Source organism: Pavona decussata, unplaced genomic scaffold (assembly GCF_977016875.1).
Source record: "Pavona decussata unplaced genomic scaffold, jaPavDecu1.1 SCAFFOLD_602, whole genome shotgun sequence".
NCBI classification, from domain to species: Eukaryota; Metazoa; Cnidaria; class Anthozoa; order Scleractinia; family Agariciidae; genus Pavona; species Pavona decussata.
Window position 1 is genome coordinate 4,555,001 of NW_028145860.1, and position 21,613 is coordinate 4,576,613.

General features: G+C 39.0%; 3 protein-coding genes and 1 long non-coding RNA gene across 5 annotated transcripts in view; 3 read left to right on the forward strand and 1 right to left on the reverse strand.

Annotated features, from left to right (window-relative positions):
- The window catches only part of LOC146449530 (uncharacterized), a 16,501-nt gene extending 9,705 nt beyond the window's left edge, over positions 1 to 6,796 (forward strand). The window contains exons 7-13 of the mRNA XM_085101892.1: positions 1,212 to 1,331; positions 2,127 to 2,427; positions 3,263 to 3,418; positions 3,521 to 3,637; positions 4,359 to 4,481; positions 5,624 to 5,752; positions 6,429 to 6,796. Of these exons, the coding sequence (XP_084958018.1) occupies positions 1,212 to 1,331; positions 2,127 to 2,427; positions 3,263 to 3,418; positions 3,521 to 3,637; positions 4,359 to 4,481; positions 5,624 to 5,752; positions 6,429 to 6,796 (1,314 nt within the window). The remainder of the gene's footprint in view (positions 1 to 1,211; positions 1,332 to 2,126; positions 2,428 to 3,262; positions 3,419 to 3,520; positions 3,638 to 4,358; positions 4,482 to 5,623; positions 5,753 to 6,428) is intronic.
- LOC146449527 (uncharacterized) overlaps positions 1 to 21,613 on the forward strand; it is a 178,005-nt gene that overhangs the window by 30,074 nt on the left and 126,318 nt on the right. The gene's annotated exons all lie outside the window — the stretch shown is intronic.
- LOC146449531 (uncharacterized) lies at positions 8,969 to 10,801 on the reverse strand. Its single transcript, XM_085101401.1, has one exon. It carries the CDS (start codon positions 10,646 to 10,648, stop codon positions 10,208 to 10,210), a length of 441 nt encoding a protein of 146 aa, XP_084957527.1. The 5' UTR covers positions 10,649 to 10,801; the 3' UTR covers positions 8,969 to 10,207.
- LOC146449532 (uromodulin-like) lies at positions 15,547 to 20,440 on the forward strand. Its single transcript, XM_085101893.1, has 5 exons — positions 15,547 to 15,859; positions 16,699 to 16,854; positions 16,939 to 17,055; positions 19,241 to 19,369; positions 20,073 to 20,440. Exons 1-5 carry the CDS (start codon positions 15,547 to 15,549, stop codon positions 20,438 to 20,440), a joined length of 1,083 nt encoding a protein of 360 aa, XP_084958019.1.

The following is a 21,613-nucleotide window of genomic DNA, read 5'->3' on the forward strand; positions in this document are numbered from 1 at the left end:
GTATGTGTGTTTATGTTTTATAACGTATAATGTATTCTCTCCCTACAAAAAGCGATAATTTACCATCCTTGTATGTTGAAAGCTAAGTATTAGTGAAACTGTTTGTTACCCTTTCTCCGTTATATTTACGATATACTATTTTGTCTAATGTATTATGTGGAGATGAATAAAGATAATAATATTGACACAGGTGTTTCGTGCCAACTAAAAGCTAGTGAAGTGTTACAGTTGCCTTTAAAAGCTTAACTGGCGTTAAGGTAATTGCTCCACAATGATGACAATTTTTTATTGAAGTTTGAGTTAACTTCGAGATCTTTAGCAATTAAGTCTTTGAATAAGTAATGTAACATCAATTACAGTTTGCTTTATTTTTGACTTATTTTTAAACCTGATTCTGATAATTCGTGAATCGTGTGCAGTGCTCGCTGCTTCTGTAACGGACAAAAACTAAAAACCGTTATGACTTAGCATACGCGCGCTACTGCGCGTGATAGGCGCCGGCGGTTTTTCCCTAATAGGCCTTATCACAGTTTTCGATGCCATTTTGACGAATAGGCAAACAGCTTGAAATAACAGTGTTTGTATGGTAATCCGATGTTAAATAATTTTCATTAAACATTAAACATTGCTTTTCTTTGCTTCTGAAAAATTCATGAATTGCATGGAAACTTTTGGCACTAGGAAAAGGACTTTAAGAAAAAAAATTGGAGGGATGTAGCTGTGACAGAAGGCGTCCAGTCGTGTTTTGAACTTTCCATACATTTGTCTGTATAGCGAACCAGCCGTGAACAGCTACTAAAAATAGTTCGCAGGAAAAAATAGAGGGAAATGCATGGAAAGTTCAAAACACAACTGGACGCTTTCTGGCACAGCTACATTCCTGTCAAAAGTTGCCAATTCATGAATTTTTCAGTTGTCCATCGCTGTTGTAATTTGACGGACTGATTACTTTGTATTTAGTTTTTTTAAGAGGGTAATTAGAAAGCATGTCGCTGTATTCTTCACTTATGAACACAAGTACAGAAATGAAAAATTTAAAGGTAAGCATTCATTGTCATTGCAATTTTACCCAAAAAACAAAATTAATCACTGGTTACTTGTAATTTAGTTTTTATTTGGAGGGCATTAGAGAGTGTCTCTTTATTCTCCACTGATGAACATACTGAAATGAAAAATTTAAAGGTAATCATCTATTGTCATTGTAATTTTAGTACACAGAATACAAAATTAATCACTCAGTGCAACCTTCTTCAAGTTGTAGTTACGATTCAATAGACAGACTCTTCATTACGACCGGCTCGTTCTTCAAACTTCAGAAAAAGGATAAACAGGCAAGTTTATAACTTTCTCCTTAATTTATAAAGTGCCTGAATACTACCAATTATGATGGTGTACCCCAGCCCAGCGTATCGACTTAAAACCTGATGATGCCTGTTTTAGCTATTTGCCCAGGCAAATGTAATCGGAATGTGTTCCGACACGCATGGTTTACAGTGGTGTAGTTAAAATATTTAGATGAGTTGTTTAAACTAAATTAGCGTAAATCAAGATAGGTTTGTGCAAGTATATCATAAGAGCTCAACGGATTACGTCAAGTTTGTGTACCTAGCTTAATTCCATGGTCTTACGCGCACTCGAATAAAAGAAAAAAAAAAGCGACGGATTGAAATAATGTAGGCAACATCAGGATTGGTCAATCAGAGTTTTCTTCCCTCTGAGACTACTTTGTCAACGACTTATTGTGTTTAAAAGGGATTGTACCCGCTTCTGTGTGGTTAAGCTGTCGTATGGCCCGGCCTATGATTAAAACACTGGAAGGTCAGAGAACCTTCCAAGTATTTGTAGAAAAACAGGACATTCACGCAAACCCTATTGTGCAGCAACTACCTCACTACATCAAATTTTAGTGGCTTTCAAGTGATACAAATCCCATATTTCACTGTTTGCATTATTTTTTTTTCAGTTTAACTTATGTTAGACTCAGGATAAATCGAAATTTTAGCCAATAGCTTCATAGCTGCCACGAAAGTGCCTTTGATCGTTCATCCAGTTTTCATAAAAAAAAACACGTCTATCTCCTATTTAGGGAACGCAAGTGAGCTGATGTGAGGCAAATGGCCCGGCAGGAGTTACTGGCTCTGTTTTTTCTGTTCCAGATGATTCACAATCTAGCCGCTCAGCAATGTGGTATCAACAGTTATTTTGTTGATCAGATGATGCTCAAAGGACACACCTACAAGGAATTCAAAGTGCGCCCAGGCTCTCTCGAATGTAGACAGGCGTGCAACTCTGACGTCAGATGTCAAAGCTACAATTACGTCATGGTCGAACACATATGCGAGATGAATAACAGAACAAGAGAGGCCAGGCCAGATGATTTTGCCAAGAACAGCGACAGATATTACGTCACGAAGGTTCCCAAAAGAGGTATCAGTACCATCTCCCTATAGGAGTACAACAACCCTCATATAAAAACCAGGATTGTTCCAAGTTATATGTTTGGTTTCTACTGATAAATTAGCTATTTAGGTTGTTTGAGTAGGGTCTGATTTTGAAGGATGGGAAAATCGCGAGCAACTGACCAAGACTAACTAATACAATATGCGTATGGCCCCTAAACTTTTTTTCTGTGTTATAAAGGTATAATATATGCCTTTTGAGAGTGATGTATTATTCAGAAAGTGACACAGGCATACTCGGAAAAAAATCCTGAGTGCTCCTGTCAGAAGTCGCCGCACCTAAGACCTTCCGATTACTAGTTCGGATGCTCTACAACTGAGCTACAGGAGACTCGTGGGAGCTAAGGCCACTAAACAAGGTTCATGGGACAAACTTCCTGTGTACTGCCAGGATTGGAATGTCATGTGTGGCACATGCGAATGGAATAAATGTGATGGAATATTTACTTAACATAGTAAACAAACGAAGACCCTATCCTTAAAAATTTCCAGTACAAATAAATTTTTCATAGTAGAAATGTTTCAATTTTCAGGCACCAGAATCAATCCACTAAGCTCTGATGTGCGGTTTTTAATGAAGCTGATGGCAAATAAAAAGCGAGAAAAAGTATAAATTGTTTCCTTGTTTTCTGGAAAACGCAGACTTTCCAAATAAGGTTGTAACGATATATTGCGTCATATACCTTGAACAGGGAACCAATCAGATTTGAAAACTGTAATTATTTAGTGGCATGTTTATTTAACATGCTCGGAATCTGTTGGCCTCATTTTTCCAGTGGAATATTATGATGTTTCGTTCCCAGTGCCCCTAGGTTCCATTCCCGAGTTGTCTGCTGATTCTTGTGCAGAGATCAAGGCGAGTGAAGGAGAACAAGCGGTCAGCGGTAACTACTGGCTGGATCCCCTAAGATCCGGGACCTCCATTCTCGTTGACTGTATCTTCCAATTTGGAGCAGCAAGTAGGTTGTCTTGAAAAGTTATTATTAACATTTAGATTGCTGAATAAAGATGACAAGTTCAACCTATCGATGATTGTAATTTTTGCTGTAATTTTTTTTTAGTCACCGACTTTTGCATCAAAAATGACTGTGCAAATAATGCCACATGTGTGAATGATCGCGTGGGTTACAAATGTGTATGCAATTCAACGGGATGGACTGGAATTCACTGTAACCAAGGTGAAATGATGTTGTAATAAATACGCTTCCACAAATGTACTAAACAACACAGCTCAGGACCATTGTTTATAGGGGAGTCTTATGGGGGAGTAAAGGCGTATGGGGGGGGGGGGGTGGAATTTTGCCTATCACTTCCCCTCGGAATTACACTCTCCCATCCCATTTCAGTTAATTTTTCGACAACCAACGACCCATTGAACTCGTTTTATTATTTTTGCCACCTCCTCCCCAATTGTTTTTGTATTCTCTCCCCTCTCAAATGCCACCAGCCCCCCCCCCCCCACCCCTTCCCCCATAAGAAGTGAACGGTGGGTCTTTTACCCGTTTCGTTATTTCGTTAAATTGTTCCGACATGCTGGAAAGAGGCGGGTTCTGAATGGAAACGGATTCGTAAAATGGACTACTTGGACCCGATTTTTCTGGTTAGTTCTTTCCAAAAATGTACACCAGAGTAATGAATACGTTTTAGGTTTTAATAGTGGGATCCCTCTCCTTGGCAGAATTTCTGAGAAGGTAGCATGTGATAAAAGTATGTGTTTGCACTCGGACTTAGGTCTTAGTAAAGGCAGCTCACGTCAATATATTCTCTGGGCAAATACAGAACCATTATAATTAGTAAATTAAACCTATATTACTACTGAACTAGTTTGTTCTCTTTATACTGAGAAATGTAACAAAAAACCCCTCACTCTCGTTCACTAACATCCTTTCATCGCCGTAGATATTGACGAATGCGAGAAAGACATTCATAACTGCCACAGCAATGCTATGTGCATTAATCTACAAGGGTCCTTCCAATGCTTTTGTAAACCAGGATTTTCTGGAGATGGAGGAAGTTGCGAAGGTGTGTAACTGGTAACAGATACACAGTATAACCATAGTATTGCAATTAAACGTGTTCAAAAATTGGTTCACACATGTCAGACGTGAGCGGACATGTAAGTGATGAAGAGGAGTGCCAGAAAAAGCAGCAGCTCAAAGTTGAGCTCTTAAGTAAAACCCTCATCTTTAACGACCTTTTATCACTTTCTACGCTGAACCGCGGTTAAGTGTAGGAGCATTCCGTTAATTCAGCTACTTATTTGGCTGCATGAGAATAACTCACTACTACCACGAGCCCATGAGCTCCTGCTACCACCATTTTTTATATCTGATTTATCTTTTCATTTCATCAATGCGAGAGTCAATCGAGACAATACCCAAGTTGTCGCCCTCACAGGCGCTTCTCTTCTACAATCAAGTGGGAAATGTGGGCTAGGAACAAAGGGAGCTTGCGAACGAATGGCGTCTTTTCAAACCCGACCCATCTTTCCTCGCGCCCGCTCGTTTTTTCAAGAGAAAGCGAGGGACTGGAGACGAGGCTCCAGCTCAAGTAAACCAGCCGTCAGATGTAAAGCGGCCTTCACGCGACAAATTTTTGTTGGCCAACTCCAAAAAGTTGGCCAACTCTTGCGTTCACCCGTCAAACACACGTCAAATCGCAACATACGCCAACTCGCAACATGGCGTCCGCGGTGCAATGGCACACACGGAGAGTTGCCGCTTCAGGCTTGCTTTTATCATGTTTTTCGTTGAAGAAACAACAAAAAGCGATGGAGAAACAGAAAGGTTTGGGTAAAACCATACATAGCAAGAAATCCTTCCCTTGGCGTGTACAATACGCTCGTGCAAGAGCTTCGCGCGGAGAATGAAGCCGCGTTCAAAAAAGTTTTGCGGATTTTGTGAGTGTCGGGCAAATCACGTGATAAGTGGACGAATTTTGATTGGTTAAAATTCAGCAACACATGTAATTTTATCGTTTCCACCTCAAATGCGAGTTGGCCAACCCGAAAAAAAGTTGGCGAGAAAAGAGAGACAAGTTTTATTTGTCGCCAACATTGGCCAACATGTTGTTGTGTCGTTCACACACGCCAACGTGAGTTGGCCAACACAAGTTGGCCAACAAAAATTTGTCGTGTGAAGGCAGTTTTTTCTCATTTTCTTCAGATATTAACGAGTGCAGAACAGGACTCCACAGCTGTCATAGCAATGCTAATTGTACGAATACTGTAGGCTCATACAACTGTACTTGTATGCCAGGTTATGTTGGAGACGGAGAGAACTGCCAGCTAGAAGGCAAGTCAGTCAAGTCTATAACTGATAAAGAGAGGAGATAGTGAAATTTTATCTCACTGATTCATGGCAGAAGAAATATGTTCTCTGCATCTCAAACATGGGACAAAAAACTCACAAAAACGTAAACAACGTGGCAGCGTGGTCGAGTGGTTAGGGCGCCGGACTTGAAATCCGGAGGTCCCGGGTTCAAGTCCCGCTCTGACCGCTAGCTGGAGTCGTTTCTTGGTAGCCCCGAGTTCAACTCCTTGGACGCGCTTGTAAATAGCCAGTTGGTCTGCCTCCTGACAGCTGGGATTTTTAACCATGTTATTTTCAATTTATATTATTTCTTTACGAGGTTTAATGCTCGGCCCCACTAGCACTTGTGCTATAAACACTGCCGAGGGTAAATAAAGGATATTATTATTATTATTATTATTATTATTATTATTATTATTATTACAAAAAAAGCTTAATGCCCGAAAGGAGTCAAAGTAATGAACCATAAATGGAGGTAAAAATGGTTTAACCAAGAGAAACAAAACCTTGGTTCTCATAACTTACTTAGAGTTAACGTTTAATTCTGTATTTTAATTGGCTTTGAAATAAAAGAAAAACGGAAGAGGAGGAGGAGGGACGGCTCTTTTTATTGTTACTTAAGCAACTACATACTAAAATTGACTGCTTTTTGTGTTAGGCTGTGTACATTACAAGAATTTGACAAATCAGAAGAGAAGAGCCACGAACGGCTTTGGTTATTTATGCGACGACAAACTTGTACCCAGCTGGTTTCGTTTTCAGGAAAAAGGAGGAGGAAAAATGCCTACTTATTGCGTAGACCATAAAACCTGTGGTACTTCAAGACCAGGCTGGCTGAAGAACGGTCACCCTACAGTAGACGAAGGCAAAGTTACAAAGAAAGTCTGTTTTAGAACGGCAGATTCGTGCTGCGGTTTAACTCGGTATATTAAGGTAATAAACTGTGGCTCATACTATGTGTATTACCTGAATGGTATACCAAGCGTATGCCCAGAAGCCTACTGTACGGTCCGAGCTAACTCATGAACTGAACTCTGACTACAGTAACTTACTCGAAAGACGGGAACTACAAACCTGTGGGCCCAGTTGTTCAAAGCCCGATTAAGCTAATCCTGGATTAACGTGAACTTTGATTCGAGTTTAATAACTAATCAATAAAGATTCTTCCAAAAGAATTTTTACCCTCAGTTTTGACTTAGACTTTTCTTTACCTTTAGCTTGAAATTAGGCTTTGAAATGACTTTTAAAGAGCGAGATGAAAACCTTGATTAACTTTTAATCGTACATTAGCGTTAATCGGCTTTCGAACAACCCGCTCACAGGCGCACGCAAAATATGTCTTTTTCTGCTAAATTTCAACAAGAAAATTAACGATAGTAAAACAGCATGATGTTTCGACGACTTCATATCGTCATTGTCAAATGAGTAAAAATGAGTAAATATGCCTTTCCGTTAATTCCATTTTTACTCATTTGACAAAATTTGACGATATGAAGTCGTCGATTTTACTATCGTTAATTTTCTAGTTGAAATGTTTCTCTAAATCGTTTTTCTGCTAAATACTTGTTTAATCAGTTCTAATTCGTAAAGAGGAACTGATATTTTTACCCTACCTAAAGTATTTACTACTACCAATGGTCTTAATTCTTTTAGTTATTGGCAGCCAAATCCTGGAACGCACTTCAGTCCTAATCTCTACCGCACTACCACTGATTTCAACTCGTTCCGCCGGCTAATTTATCCAATAATAATATTGCATAAATCTTAAATAACTGTATTTTATTCATTTTGTATTACTTAGTAGCTCGAAGAAATTAGCAGTCATGCTACTCTGTAAATTCGAGAATAAATAAAGTATATGTATGTATGAAGGTATTTAGTGTGTACATGGAGGAAGATCCTAGAACTAGGAAGATCCAAGAAGGTGGATCATCCTAGCGCCATATGTTTCCTCTATTCAGTTTACCTGAAAAAAGTTGTACTTGGCCCTAGTGCTAGGATCTTCCTAGCTGAGAGATAGGAAGATCCTTGCACCATGTTAACTACTTTCGCTCAGAAGATCCTAGTACTAGGGACAAAAAGCACAAACATGGCGGCAGCCGGGCGTTCAGCTGCATAAGACAGACAGTTATTCTTCTTTTCCTTCTCCACTTGGTAACCACTTCGGCCGAAATTTCTGCATGTTAAGCAAACGAAAAGGTTTTTCCGCCTTCTCGGATCTTCCTCCCTCCATGTAAACAGCCCCTTAGTCCAGTTCTTTTCGACTGATGTACGAGTGGTCTGCTTTTAAAATTTGCAATTGCTGCCTGCTTTCTGCTGGACCAGTCCATTAAATATACACAACGTAAAAAGAAGTAAATAAGTTGTAGCTGAGGAAAACTTTATAACGTGTTTGCATAAGAGTTTGATAGCAGTATGAGATTCTTCGCCGGTAGAACTAAATTAACCTAACCTAACCTAACCTAACATAACATAACGTAACGTAACGTAATGTAACGTAACATAACATAACAATAAGCTTTACTTACACGACCCTAAATAAGTAATTCTTACAGAAGAAAACAAAACGATTTTCATCTGCAGTCTAAATGTAGTAAGAAATGTACTTAAGTAGCACGCACTTCGTAAATCGTTCTGTTCCGGATTGTCCAAAGGATATTCTCTGACACGTCGCCTGTTCATTTTAGGTTAATGCATGGATGCTTTAGGAGTGGGGTGGGGTGGGAGCGATGGCTAGAGCCATGGGCCTGAAGTCCAAGCGATTCTCTACGTAAACCTGGACAAAAAACAAAACCCGACTGTGGTTCCTTGGAGGGATGCGTCAGAGGTCCCAATCCCGGCCCAGGTGACTAATCCCTTCTCGGACCCTAGTTACTCATCCCTTTTGGAGTCCTGGTTACTAATCCCTTCTGGGGTCCTGGTTCATCTGACGGGATGGTCCCTAAATCATGGCACTGCGATTCCCGTTCGCGCCTTAAGCTACATGTAGCTAGCTTTTCTAGACTGAGGATTTTATTTCTTTTGGCCTTAATGTGTTAATGTATTAATATTTTCGGCTGTCTTTATATTTTCGCTTTGTTCTGTTTTAACAGCCATAAAGTATCGCTTTTAGTATGAATCAACTGTTCATATTACATTTCTTTGCTTATAATCCGCACTGTAAATAAGATACTCGAAGAAATCACGGCACATCATAAACATAGCTTTGCCAGAACTTTTTATCTTTAAAGTAGCTAATATTATTTAGTAACACTACTTGCTTTTACACAAAGAATTAAAAGCGATTGCACAAGCCTTGTCTGACTGTTTCTTTACTCATTTAGAGAAGGGAGATGTATTTCTCCAGAAATATTTATGGAAAAAACTCTCTGCATGAAATTCAGTGCTATTTCCTCCTTTTTGGTTTTTCACCGGATAATCTTCATTTCAATGCAGCTTAATAGTTTCTTCCTGACTCAGTGTATACATTCAATATTTCTTACTTTTCATAAGTTCGATAAATGAGCTACATTCTATAATAATAATAATAATAGTAATCATCATCATCATCACCATCATCATCATCAATCCAATACAAGGAACAAAGACATGCTCAGACTACCCCGTGTTACCAGTAATTGGGGAAAGCAGAGAGTTTGCCATCACTCTCTAAAAGACTGGAATGAATTAGAGAGAGAGAGAGACCAGAAATGCACCGAATATTGCTACTTTTAAGAAAAACGTGTTTGCCAGATTTTTTAATTAACCCTATCGGTAAGAATTTTTGTAGTTTTAGCTTCTTTGCTTTGATCATTTTTTATCAATTTAATTTTTTAACCCCATCGATGATATCTTTGTAGTTTCAGCTTCTAGTTTGAATTGCTGTTTTTATCAGTTTGTAATTTTGTCTTATATATTGTATTTTTTAACCTTTTGTATATTTTTAAATATACAAAATCTTTATAGGACCTTTCTGAAAACCACGTTACGTGATGGAAGCTTCCTAATAAAAGATTATTATTATCATCATCACCACCACCACCACCACCATAATAAACCCTTGTTTATCGCACAAGGTGCTGGTGAAACTGTCCAAACGTCTACAAATTTAACGTTTTTGGCTGTGCTGTAAAGAAATTTACATTTGTTCTGACAACTTTTGCGTCTAACAGCAGGACTCCGGAATATTTCCAAGACTTATGGGCACATCACACCGTTTAAAATAGCTGTCAAGTGATTGTGCAATCTTTACTTTTAAGGAAAATAAAATAACTAATTTGAACTAGTACTCAACAGTTCTCCTTTGAAAATGGTCGGCTTTTAGGATTTCATCCATGCACTTAACATTATATTAAAAACAAAATCAACAGAATCAAAAGTCAAAACCGCATAGCACGATTTATGGGTTCTCCTCTGGGCGTAAAAAAGCTAAACATTTCTGCATTTCTTCAGCTCGTTTTAGACCATTTCAATGTCAGCTACTCTTGTTCGTGAACTTCCGCTGTCTTGTCTTCCATTCCCTTCTGTTGTCTTTTCCTGTACATATGGCTGTGTTCTGTCGCCAGTTGATCGTGGATATCGCTCCGCCATCGCCTCATGTGCGTCACTAACCAACTGAAACGCGTCTGCCTCTTCGTATTCGCGCCAGGTTGTGTCAACAAATGTCAACTCGACTTTTTGTTTGCCTTCTTGTTGAACTTTTTCCTTAAACGCTGTCACGGCCGCCTGCGCTTGAATTTGCTCGTAATCTTCCAAAGACGGAAACGCCTCGTCAAATTTATTCACCGCGATGAGATTTTGATAAGTGTTTTTGAGAATGTCGGAGGGGTTTTTCTTGTTCATGGTCGCAAAGTACATGTCTGCTCGCCTTTTTCCTTGTCCTTGCGCGAGTTTCTCCATGTTTGCTTTGAATGCCTCTACTGCAGCTTCTGCCTCGAGTTTCTGTTACTGATAAGGACTTGGCAACGAGCCGATTTCTCGCTGAAAGCAGCATCGCTGGACAGACACAGCAACAAAGGCCAGAATTAACGCTCCGCCGAGCAAAAGCAGTGCAAATGTTATCAGGTTTTATTTTTTCACTGTTTTTTTATCTTTCTCCTAAATATCGCTATTAGGGTACCATTCAAATGGCATTTTAAGGTGGCTCCATAGGGTTTTAAGCTCGCACGCGCACTTGATGATTTGATGATGCGAGCCACACAGCGGTCAAATGAGTGCGCATGCTCGTCACGCGTGAGCAATCTTACTCGGCAAAATGGCGGCTTTTTTAAAATTTCAATTGCTTGTTCTCATTTCGCGTGGATAAGCCCAAATCAAAATAGCTAAGGTTGCCGCTCTCAGGAAAGGTTCCTTCGAACTTGCTCCATCACATATCTTATTCAACAAAAAAAATATTTGGGTAACAGGTGTGAATTTGGCGATTGAAGTGGAGCATTCGTAATCGATTCACGATTGAATCACAAATCCCCGGAGCATGCGCACTCATTTTGCCGCTGTGTTGACGCGAGCTTTAGTAAGGTGCACGCGCGAGCTGACGCAAGCTCAAGCAAAACAGCGAACAAGTACAGCTCAGCTGGGGTAGAAAAACAGAAGCATTTCAAAGAAAACTATCCCTGTCATACTTTTATAAACCGAGGTATCGTTGTTTGTGTCTTCAAAGACAACCGAGGTTGCAAATTTTATCCAATTCGCTCACGAAAACAGGTCCATTGCTGTAAAGTTCACGCATGCCAAAATAGTGATCTTGGCGAATTCCTATTCTAAGACGTTATTACGGTCTGTGAAAATGTAAACTTCCATCTGGATTTTCTCGCGTTTCCTTCAGTGAAATTTCCTAAAAACTGGCACAGAGATTTCAAAGAATTTGCTCTAGTTAGGGCTCAATTTTTACAAATATTTATAAGACAAGTTTTTACGCAGTGGCAAAAACCACAAATGTGCAAAAAGCAAAGAATTTGCCTTTGTAACCCCTGTCTTGTTTCCTCTTAAAAGGTTTTCCTGGTCAGGATTTATCCGCTGTGAGAGTTTTCGAAGATTTCACCGAAGAAATTTGAAAAAAATTAAAATCAAACCCTAATACACCCTGACAAACGCCTGTGTTAGAGTAGTTTTAACTCCAGACTCAAAGAAATTATTTTACCAGCGAGGGTTCGAGGACACAGTTTTGTTCTTGATAATTACATTTTGAGTGATTTCAATGAATTGGGAGAAAGGAAACTGGAGAAAACTGGCTTTCGATGTGTAACACAGCGCGCGCCATATTATAAGTGAAAATCGTATGGAGCCACCTTAAATTTTTATCTTGTAGTTTTTACCGTATAGTTTACACGACCCCACACTGAGTATTTTTATGCTTTCAATCGGAGCGTGTTTAATTAAAGGAGGTGTTGTTGTGATTTTATCGTCTAAAACTTGGTAAGGTGCTTCTGAGATTGCATAACTGAGCTCGATTCAGAAGTGTATTAAACCAAGAACTAATTAACAAATCGACGGCAGTTTTCTATGGTCTATACTCTTTTATTAAAAACTGGATCATTGTATAATGCAATTCAAGGGATTTGATTGGCTTAGCGGCCATGGTATATGAGCAATTACACCATGGCCAAGAAATGGCGGCCATTAAATTGTCTGCTGGTTTTTCTCTCACAGCGAAATCAGTTAGATCTAGCAATATTTCTTGATTGTTTTTAATAAAACAATTATTCCACTTGCGCTTGTTGGATATGAGATGATTATAGCCAACTCGGCGCTACGCGCCTCGTTGGCTATCTATCATCTCATATCCAACGCGCGCTCGTGGAATAATTGTTAAATAGACCATAAGATGACGTCAAAAAATGTTCAAAACTCAAGTGGAACCACGAGCCGCAGGCGAGTGGTTTCACTGACAATTTTTGGACATTTTATGGCGTCATTTTATGGTCTTTAAGAGTATAGACCATAGATAACTGCCGTCGATTTGTTTTTTTACAATAACATGGAAAAAGTACGAGCGGAATTGGCTATTTTTTTCGTTGAGAAAGCGCGCGCGTTACATCTGACGTCATTTTTATTGTCTGTACTTTTATAGACAATAGCTATGAGCCAATCAGCGCGCGGGAATTTGGACAGTTATTGTAAAAGAACTTATCGCTTTTTAAACGAGTACAGTACGTAATCAACGAATAAATTACAAGTAACGAGCCTTACTGGTTCCTGATCAGTTGAAAAGAAACTTAAAATAATTCGTAAAAATGATGATAATGAATGAGAATTAGGTTGAACAGGGAAATATTTTAAAAGGTTTTCTTAATATTGACAAGACAGTTAAAAAACAACGTGCGTATAAAAGAGTCAAGGCTAAGCATAGTTTGGCGGTCAAGCAAGATGGCCGCGAAATCTCGAGCTTGGGAGAAAGATCACTAATATAAAGCTTATGTTTGTTACTTTCCTTCTTCTTTACTTTTAATTTGCTACGTTAAATGTGCTTAAGTTATGAGTTCCAGAGCAAAGGGCAAAAAGGCGAAGAGCAGGATTTTGAAACATTTGCACAGTCTCAATATTAAGGTTGACTTAGTATAATTATTTTGCTCTTATCACCCTCGTTAATAGTTTTTTGCCTTTGTCTATGTATGTGTGTTTATGTTTTATAATGTTAATGTTTTGTAATGTCTATGTATGTGTGTTTATGTTTTATAATGTCTATGTTTTGTAATGTCTATGTATGTGTGTTTATGTTTTATAACGTATAATGTACACTCCACATACAAAAAGCGATAATTTACCCGCATCCTTGTATGTTGAAAGCTAAGTATTAGTGAAACTGTTTGTTACCCTTTCTCCGTTATATTTACGATATACTATTTTTTCTAATGTATTATGTGGAGATGAATAAAGATAATAATATTGACACAGCTGTTTCGTGCCAACTAAAAGCTAGCGAAGTGTTACAGTTGCCTTTAAAAGCTTAAGTGGCGTTAAGGTATTTGCTCCACAATGATGACAATTGTTTATTGAAGTTTGAGTTAACTTCGAGATCTTTAGCAATTTAGTCTTTGAATAAGTAATGTAACATCAATTACAGTTTGCTTTATTTTTGACTTATTTTTAAACCTGATTCTGATAATTCGTGAATCGTGTGCAGTGCTCGCTGCTTCTGTAACGGACAAAAACTAAAAACCGTTATGACTTAGCATACGCGCGCTACTGCGCGTGATAGGCGCCGGCGGTTTTTCCCTAATAGGCCTTATCACAGTTTTCGATGCCATTTTGACGAATAGGCAAACAGCTTGAAATAACAGTGTTTGTATGGTAATCCGATGTTAAATAATTTTCATTAAACATTAAACATTGCTTTTCTTTGCTTCTGAAAAATTCATGAATTGCATGGGAACTTTTGGCACTAGGAAAAGGACTTTAAGAAAAAAAATTGGAGGGATGTAGCTGTGCCAGAAAGTGTCCAGTCGTGTTTTGAACTTTCCATACATTTGTCTGTATAGCGAACCAGCCGTGAACAGCTACTAAAAATAGTTCGCAGGAAAAAACACAACTGGACGCTTTCTGGCACAGCTACATTCCTGCCAAAAGTTGCCAATTCATGAATTTTTCAGTTGTCCATCGCTGTTGTAATTTGACGGACTGATTACTTTGTATTTATTTTTTTTAAGAGGGTAATTAGAAAGCATGTCGCTGTATTCTTCACTTATGAACACAAGTACAGAAATGAAAAATTTAAAGGTAAGCATTCATTGTCATTGCAATTTTACCCAAAAAACAAAATTAATCACTGGTTACTTGTAATTAAGTTTTTTTTTTTTTGGAGGGCATTAGAGTGTCTCTTTATTCTCCACTGATGAACATACTGAAATGAAAAATTTAAAGGTAATCATCTATTGTCATTGTAATTTCAGTACGCAGAATACAAAATTAATCACTCAGTGCAACCTTCTTCAAGTTGTAGTTACGATTCAATAGATAGACTCTTCATTACGACCGGCTTGTTCTTCAAACTTCAGATAAAGAATAAACAGGCAAGTTTATAACTTTCTCCTTAATTTATAAACTGCCTGAACACTACCAATTATGATGGTGTACCCTAGCCCAGCGTATCGACTTAAAACCTGACGATGCCTTTTTCAGCTGTTTGCTCAGGCAAATGTAATCGGAATGTGTTCTGACCCGCACAGTTTATAGTAGTGTAGTTAAAATCTTTAGTTGAGTTGTTTAAACTAAATTAGCGTAAATCAAGATAGGTTTGTGCAAGTATATCATAAGAGCTCAACGGATTACGTCAAGTTTGTGTACCTAGCTTAATTCCATGGTCTTACGCGCACTCGAATAAAAGAAAAAAAAAAAACGACGGATTGAAATAATGTAGGCAACATCAGGATTGGTCAATCAGAGTTTTCTTCCCTCTGAGACTACTTTGTCAACGACTTATTGTGTTTAAAAGGGATTGTACCCGCTTCTGTGTGGTTGAGCTGTCGTATGGGTCGGCCTATGATTAAAACACTGGAAGGTCAGAAAACCCTCCAAGTATTTGTAGAAAAACAGGACATTCACGCAAACCCTATTGTGCAGCAACTACCTCACTACATCAGATTTTAGTGGCTTTCAAGTGATACAAATCCCATATTTCACTGTTTTCATTATTTTTTTTTCAGTTTAACTTATTTTAGACTCAGGATAAATCGAAATTTCAGCCAATAGCTTCAGAACTGCCACGAAAGTGCCTTTGATCGTTCATCCAGTTTTCATAACAAAAAAAAAAAACCGTCTATCTCCTATTTAGGCAACGCAAGTGAGCTGATGTGAGGCAAATGGCCTGGCAGGAGATACTGGCTCAGTTCTTTCTGTTCCAGATGACTCACAGTCTAGCCGCTCAGCAATGTGGTATCAACAGTTATTCTGTTGATCAGATGATGCTCAAAGGACACACCTTCAAGGAATTCAAAGCGCCCCCAGGCTATCTCGAATGTAGATACGCGTGTAACTCTGACGTCAGATGTCAAAGCTACAATTACGTCATAGTCGAACACATATGCGAGATGAACAACAGAACAAGAGAGGCCAGGCCAGATGATTTTGTCAAGAACAGCGACAGATATTACGTCACGAAGGTTCCCAAAAGAGGTATCAGTACCATCTCCCTATAGGAGTACAACAACCCTCATATAAAAACCAGGATTGTTCCAAGTTATATGTTTGGTTTCTACTGATAAATTAGCTATTCAGGTTGTTTGAGTAGGGTCTGATTTTGAAGGATGGGAAAATCGCGAGCAACTGACCAATATTAACTAATACAATATGCGTATGGCCCCTAAACTTTGTTTCTGTGTTATAAAGGTATAATATATGCCTTTTGAGAATGATGTATTATTCAGAAAGTGACACAGGCATACTCGGAAAAAAATCCTGAGTGCTCCTATCAGGAGTCGAACCTAAGTCCTTCAGATTACTAGTTCGGATGCTCTTCCTCTGAGCTACAGGAGACTCGTGGGAGCTAAGGCCATTAAACTAGGTTCATGGAACAAACATCCTGCATACTGCTAGATTGGAATGTCATGTGTGGCATATGAGCAACGGAATAAATGTGATGGAATATTTACTTAACACTGTAAACAAACGAAGACCCTATCCTAAGAAATTTCCAGTACAAATATCTTTTTCATATTAGAAATTTTTCAATTTTTAGGCACCTGAATCAATCCACTAAGCTCTGATGTGCGGTTTTTAATGTTTTTAATGAAGCTGACGGCGAATAAAAAGCGAGGAAAAATATAAATTGTTTCCTTGTTTTTTTGGAAAACGCGGACTTTCCAAATAAGGTTGTAACGATATATTGCGTCATATACCTTGTACAGGGAACCAATCAGATTTGAGAACTGTAATTATTTAGTGGCATGTTTATTTAACATGCTCGGAATCTGTTGGCCTCATTTTTCCAGTGGAATATTATGTTTCGTTCCCAGTGCCCCTAGGTTCCATTACCGAGTTGCCTGCTGATTCGTGTGCAGAGATCAAGGCGAGTGAAGGAGAACAAGCGGTCAGCGGTAACTACTGGCTGGATCCGCTAAGATCCGGGACCTCCATTCTCGTGCACTGTATCTTCCAATTTGGAGCAGCAAGTAGGTTGTCTTGAAAAGTTATTATTAACATTTAGATTGCTGACTCAAGATGACTAGTTTAATCTATGCTTTAATTTTTTTTAGTCACCGACTTTTGCATCAAAAATGACTGCGCAAATAATGCAACATGTGTGAATGATCGCGTGGGTTACAAATGTGTATGCAATTCAACGGGATGGACTGGAATTCACTGTAACCAAGGTGAAATGATGTTGTAATAAATACGCTTCCACAAATGTACTAAAAAACACAGCTAAGGACTATTATTTATAGGGGAGTCTTATGGGGGAGTAAAGGCGTATGGGGGGGGGGGGGGGGTGGTGGAATTTTGCCTATCACTCCCCCTCGGAATTACACCCTCCCATCCCATTTCTTTCCAAAAATGTGCACAAGTGTAGTGAATAAACTGTATACGTTTTAGGTTTTAATAATGGGATCTCTCTCCTTGAGTGTTTGGACACTTGAAAGAATTTCTGAGAAGGTATCATGGGATAAAAGTATGTGTTTGCACTCGGACTTAGGTCTTAGTAAAGACAGCTCATACATACATACTTTATTTATTCCAGAAGCAGACTATATATACAAATAAAACTAAGAAGAAAAGTACTTCTAGAAAAGGAAGTTTGGAGGTTAGCCCTATGCGAAAACTCCCTCAAATAAAAGAAAAACAAAAATAAGTATACATAAATCGAGATCTTTAGAGTCAAATATTTGAATACATTTTGAGCTTAGATTTAAAATGCTGAAAGCTATCAGCTTCCACTATATCACCAGGTAGTTCATTCCATAGTTTGACAGTTCTAACGAAAAAAGAATGTTTATAACAATTGAGTCCTGCTGGTTTGACATAGAGCTTGTATTGACGATTTGCCCTTGTAGACCGAGTTGTGGCGAAATCAAAAAAGTCTTCAAATTTTAAATGATAAAATCCAAAAACTAAACGAAACCGTGATGTCAATAAATACTATTCTCTGGGCAAATACAGAACCATTATAATTCATAAATTAAACCTATACTATTACTGAACTTATTTGTTCTCTTTATACTGAGAAAAGTAACAAAAAAACCCTCACTCTCGTTCACTAACATCCTTTCATCGCCGTAGATATTGATGAATGCGAGAAAGACCTTCATAACTGCCACAGCAATGCTATGTGCGTTAATTCACAAGGGTCCTTTCAATGCTTTTGTAAACCAGGATTTTCTGGAGATGGAGGAAGTTGCGAAGGTGTGTAACTGGTAACAGATACACAGCTATAACCATAGTATTGCAATTAAACGTGTTCAAAAATTGGTCCACACATGTCAGACGTGCGCGGACATGTAAGTGATGAAGAGGAATGCCAGAAAAAGCAGCAGCTCAGAGTTGAGCTCTTAAGTAAAACCCTCATCTTTAACGACCTTTCATCACTTTCTACGTTGAACTGCGGTTAAGTGTAGGAGCATTCCGATAATTCAGCTACTTATTTGGCTGCATGAGAATAACTCACTACTACCAGGCGCCCATGGGCTCCTGCTACTACCATTTTTTGTAACTAATTTATCTTTTCATTTCATCAATGCGTTAGTCAATCGAGACAATACCCAAGTTGTCGCCCTCACAGGCGCTTCTCTTCTACAATCAAGTGGGAAATGTGGGCTAGGAACAAAGAGAGCTTGCGAACGAATGGCGTCTTTTCAAACCCGACCCATCTTTCCTCGCGCCCGCTCGTTTTTTCAAGAGAAAGCGAGGGACTGGAGACGAGGCTCCAGCTCAAGTAAACCAGCCGTCATATGTAAAGCGGCCTTCACCCGACAAATTTTTGTTGGCCAACATGTGTTGGCCAACTCCAAAAAGTTGGCCAACTCTTGCGTTCACACGTCAAATCGCAACATACGCCAACTCGCAACATGGCGTCCGCGGTGCAATGGCACACACGGAGAGTTGCCGCTTCAGGCTTGCTTTTATCATGTTTTTCGTTGAAGAAACAACAAAAAGCGATGGAGAAACAGAAAGGTTTGGGTAAAACCATACATAGCAAGAAATCCTTCCCTTGGCGTGTACAATACGCTCGTGCAAGAGCTTCGCGCGGAGAATGAAGCCGCGTTCAAAAAAGTTTTGCGGATTTTGTGAGTGTCGGGCAAATCACGTGATAAGTGGACGAATTTTGATTGGTTAAAATTCAGCAACACATGTAATTTTATCGTTTCCACCTCAAATGCGAGTTGGCCAACCCGAAAAAAAGTTGGCGAGAAAAGAGAGACAAGTTTTATTTGTCGCCAACATTGGCCAACATGTTGTTGTGTCGTTCACACACGCCAACGTGAGTTGGCCAACACAAGTTGGCCAACAAAAATTTGTCGTGTAAAGGCCGCTTAAGGGACAGTTTTTTCTCATTTTCTTCAGATATTAACGAGTGCAGAACAGGACTCCACAGCTGTCATAGCAATGCCAATTGTACGAATACTGTAGGCTCATACAACTGTACTTGTATGCCAGGTTATGTTGGAGACGGAGAGAACTGCCAGCTAGAAGGCAAGTCAGTCAAGTCTATAACTGATAAAGAGAGGAGATAGTGAAATTTTATCTCACTGATTCATGGCAGAAGAAATATGTTCTCTGCATCTCAAACATGGGACAAAAAACTCACAAAAACGTAAACAACGTGGCAGCGTGGTCGAGTGGTTGGGGCGCCGGACTTGAAATCCGGTGGTCTCGGGTTCAAGTCCCGCTCTGACCGCTAGCTGGAGTCGTTTCTCGGTAGCCCCAAGTTCAACTCCTCGGACGCGTTTGTAAATAGCCAGCTGGTCTGCCTCCTGCCAATTGGGATTTTTAACCATGCTATTTTCAATTTATATTATTTCTTTACGAGGTTTAATGCTCGGCCCCACTAGCACTTGTGCTATAAACACTGCCGAGGGTAAATAAAGGATATTATTGTTATTATTACTATTATTATTATTATTATTATTATTATTATTATTATTATTATTATTATTATTAAAAAGAAACTTAATCCCCGAAAGGAGTCAAAGTAATGAGCCATAAATGGAGGTAAAAATGGTTTAACCAAGAGAAACAAAACCTTGGTTCTCATAACTTACTTAGAGTTAACGTTTAATTCTGTATTTTAATTGGCTTTGGAATAAAAGAAAAAACGGAAGAGGAGGAGGAGAGACGGCTCTTTTTATTCTTACTTAAGCCACTACTTACTAAAATTGACTGTTTTTTGTGTTAGGCTGTGTACATTACAAAAATTTGACAAATGAGAAGAGAAGAGCCACGAACGGCTTTGGTTATTTATGCGACGACAAACTTGTACCCAGCTGGTTTCGTTTTCAGGAAAAAGGAGGAGGAAAAATGCCTACTTATTGCGTAGATCATAAAACCTGTGGTACTTCAAGACCAGGCTGGCTGAAGAACGGTCACCCTACAGTAGACGAAGGCAAAGTTACAAAGAAAGTCTGTTTTAGAACGGGAGATTCATGCTGCGGTTTAACTCGGTATATTAAGGTAATAAACTGCGGTTCATACTATGTGTATTACCTGAATGGTATACCAAGCGTATGCCCAGAAGCCTACTGTACGGTCCGAGCTAACTCATGAATTAAACTCTGACTACAGTAACTTACTCGAAAGACAGGAACTACAAACCTGTGGGCCCAGTTGTTCGAAGCCCGATTAAGCTAATCCTGGATTAACGTGAACTTTGATTCGAGTTTAATAACTAATCAATAAAGATTCTTCCAAAAGAGTTTTGGCCCTCAGTTTTGACTTAGACTTTTCTTTACCTTTAGCTTGAAATTAGGCTTTGAAATCACTTTTAATGCCGGAGCGAGATGAAAACCTCGATTAACTTTTAATCGTAGATTAGCTTTAATCGGCTTTCGATAAACCCGGCCACAGGCGCACGCTAAATATGGTTCTTTCTGCTAAATACTTGTATAATCAGTACTAATTCGTTAAAAGGAACTGGTATTTTCACCCTACCTAAAGTTTGTACACCTATGGTCTTAATTCTTTTAGTTATTTGGCAGCCAAATCCTGGAGCGCACTTCAGTCCTAATCTCTACCGCACTACTACTGATTTCAACTCCTTCCGCCGGCTAATTTATCTAATAATAATATTGCATAAATCTTAAATAATTATATTTTATTCATTTTCATTTTTTTTTCAAGAAATTAGCAGTCATGCTACTCTGTCAATTCGAGAATAAATAAAGTATATGTATGTATGAAGGTACTTAGTTTACATGGAGGGAGGAAGATCCTAGCACTAGGAAGATCCTAGAAGGTGGATCATCCTAGCGCCATGTTTTCTCTATTCAGTTTACCTGAAAAAAGTTGTACTTGGCCCTAGGATCTTCCTAGCTGAGAGATAGGAAGATCCTAACACTAGGAAGATCCTAGCACCATGTAAACTACTTTCGCTCAGAAGATCCTAGTACTAGGGACAAAAAGAACAAACATGGCGGCAGCCGGGCGTTCAGCTGCATAAGACCGACAGTTATTCTTGTTTTCCTTCTCCACTTGGTAACCACTTCGGCCGAAATTTCTGCATGTAAAGCAAACGAAACGTTTTTCCGCCTTCTCGGTCTTCCTCCCTCCACGAAACAGCCCCTTAGTCCAATTCTTTTCCACTGATGTACGAGTGGTCTGTTTTTAAAATTAGCAATTGCTGCCTGCCTTCTGTTGGACCAGCAACGTAAAAAGAAATAAATAAGTTGTAGCTGAGGAAAACTTTATAACGTGTTTGCATAGGAGTTTAATGGCAGTATG

Bases quoted from the DNA above. Each gene is read 5' to 3' on its own strand.
- LOC146449532 (XM_085101893.1), top strand. From the start codon at position 15,547: ATGGCCTGGCAGGAGATACTGGCTCAGTTCTTTCTGTTCCAGATGACT. The intron at 15,860-16,698 runs GTATCAGTACCA...TTTCGTTCCCAG, and splicing joins CACGAAGGTTCCCAAAAGAG to TGCCCCTAGGTTCCATTACC. The intron at 19,370-20,072 runs GCAAGTCAGTCA...TTTTTGTGTTAG, and splicing joins AGAGAACTGCCAGCTAGAAG to GCTGTGTACATTACAAAAAT.
- LOC146449531 (XM_085101401.1), bottom strand. From the start codon at position 10,648: ATGGAGAAACTCGCGCAAGGACAAGGAAAAAGGCGAGCAGACATGTAC.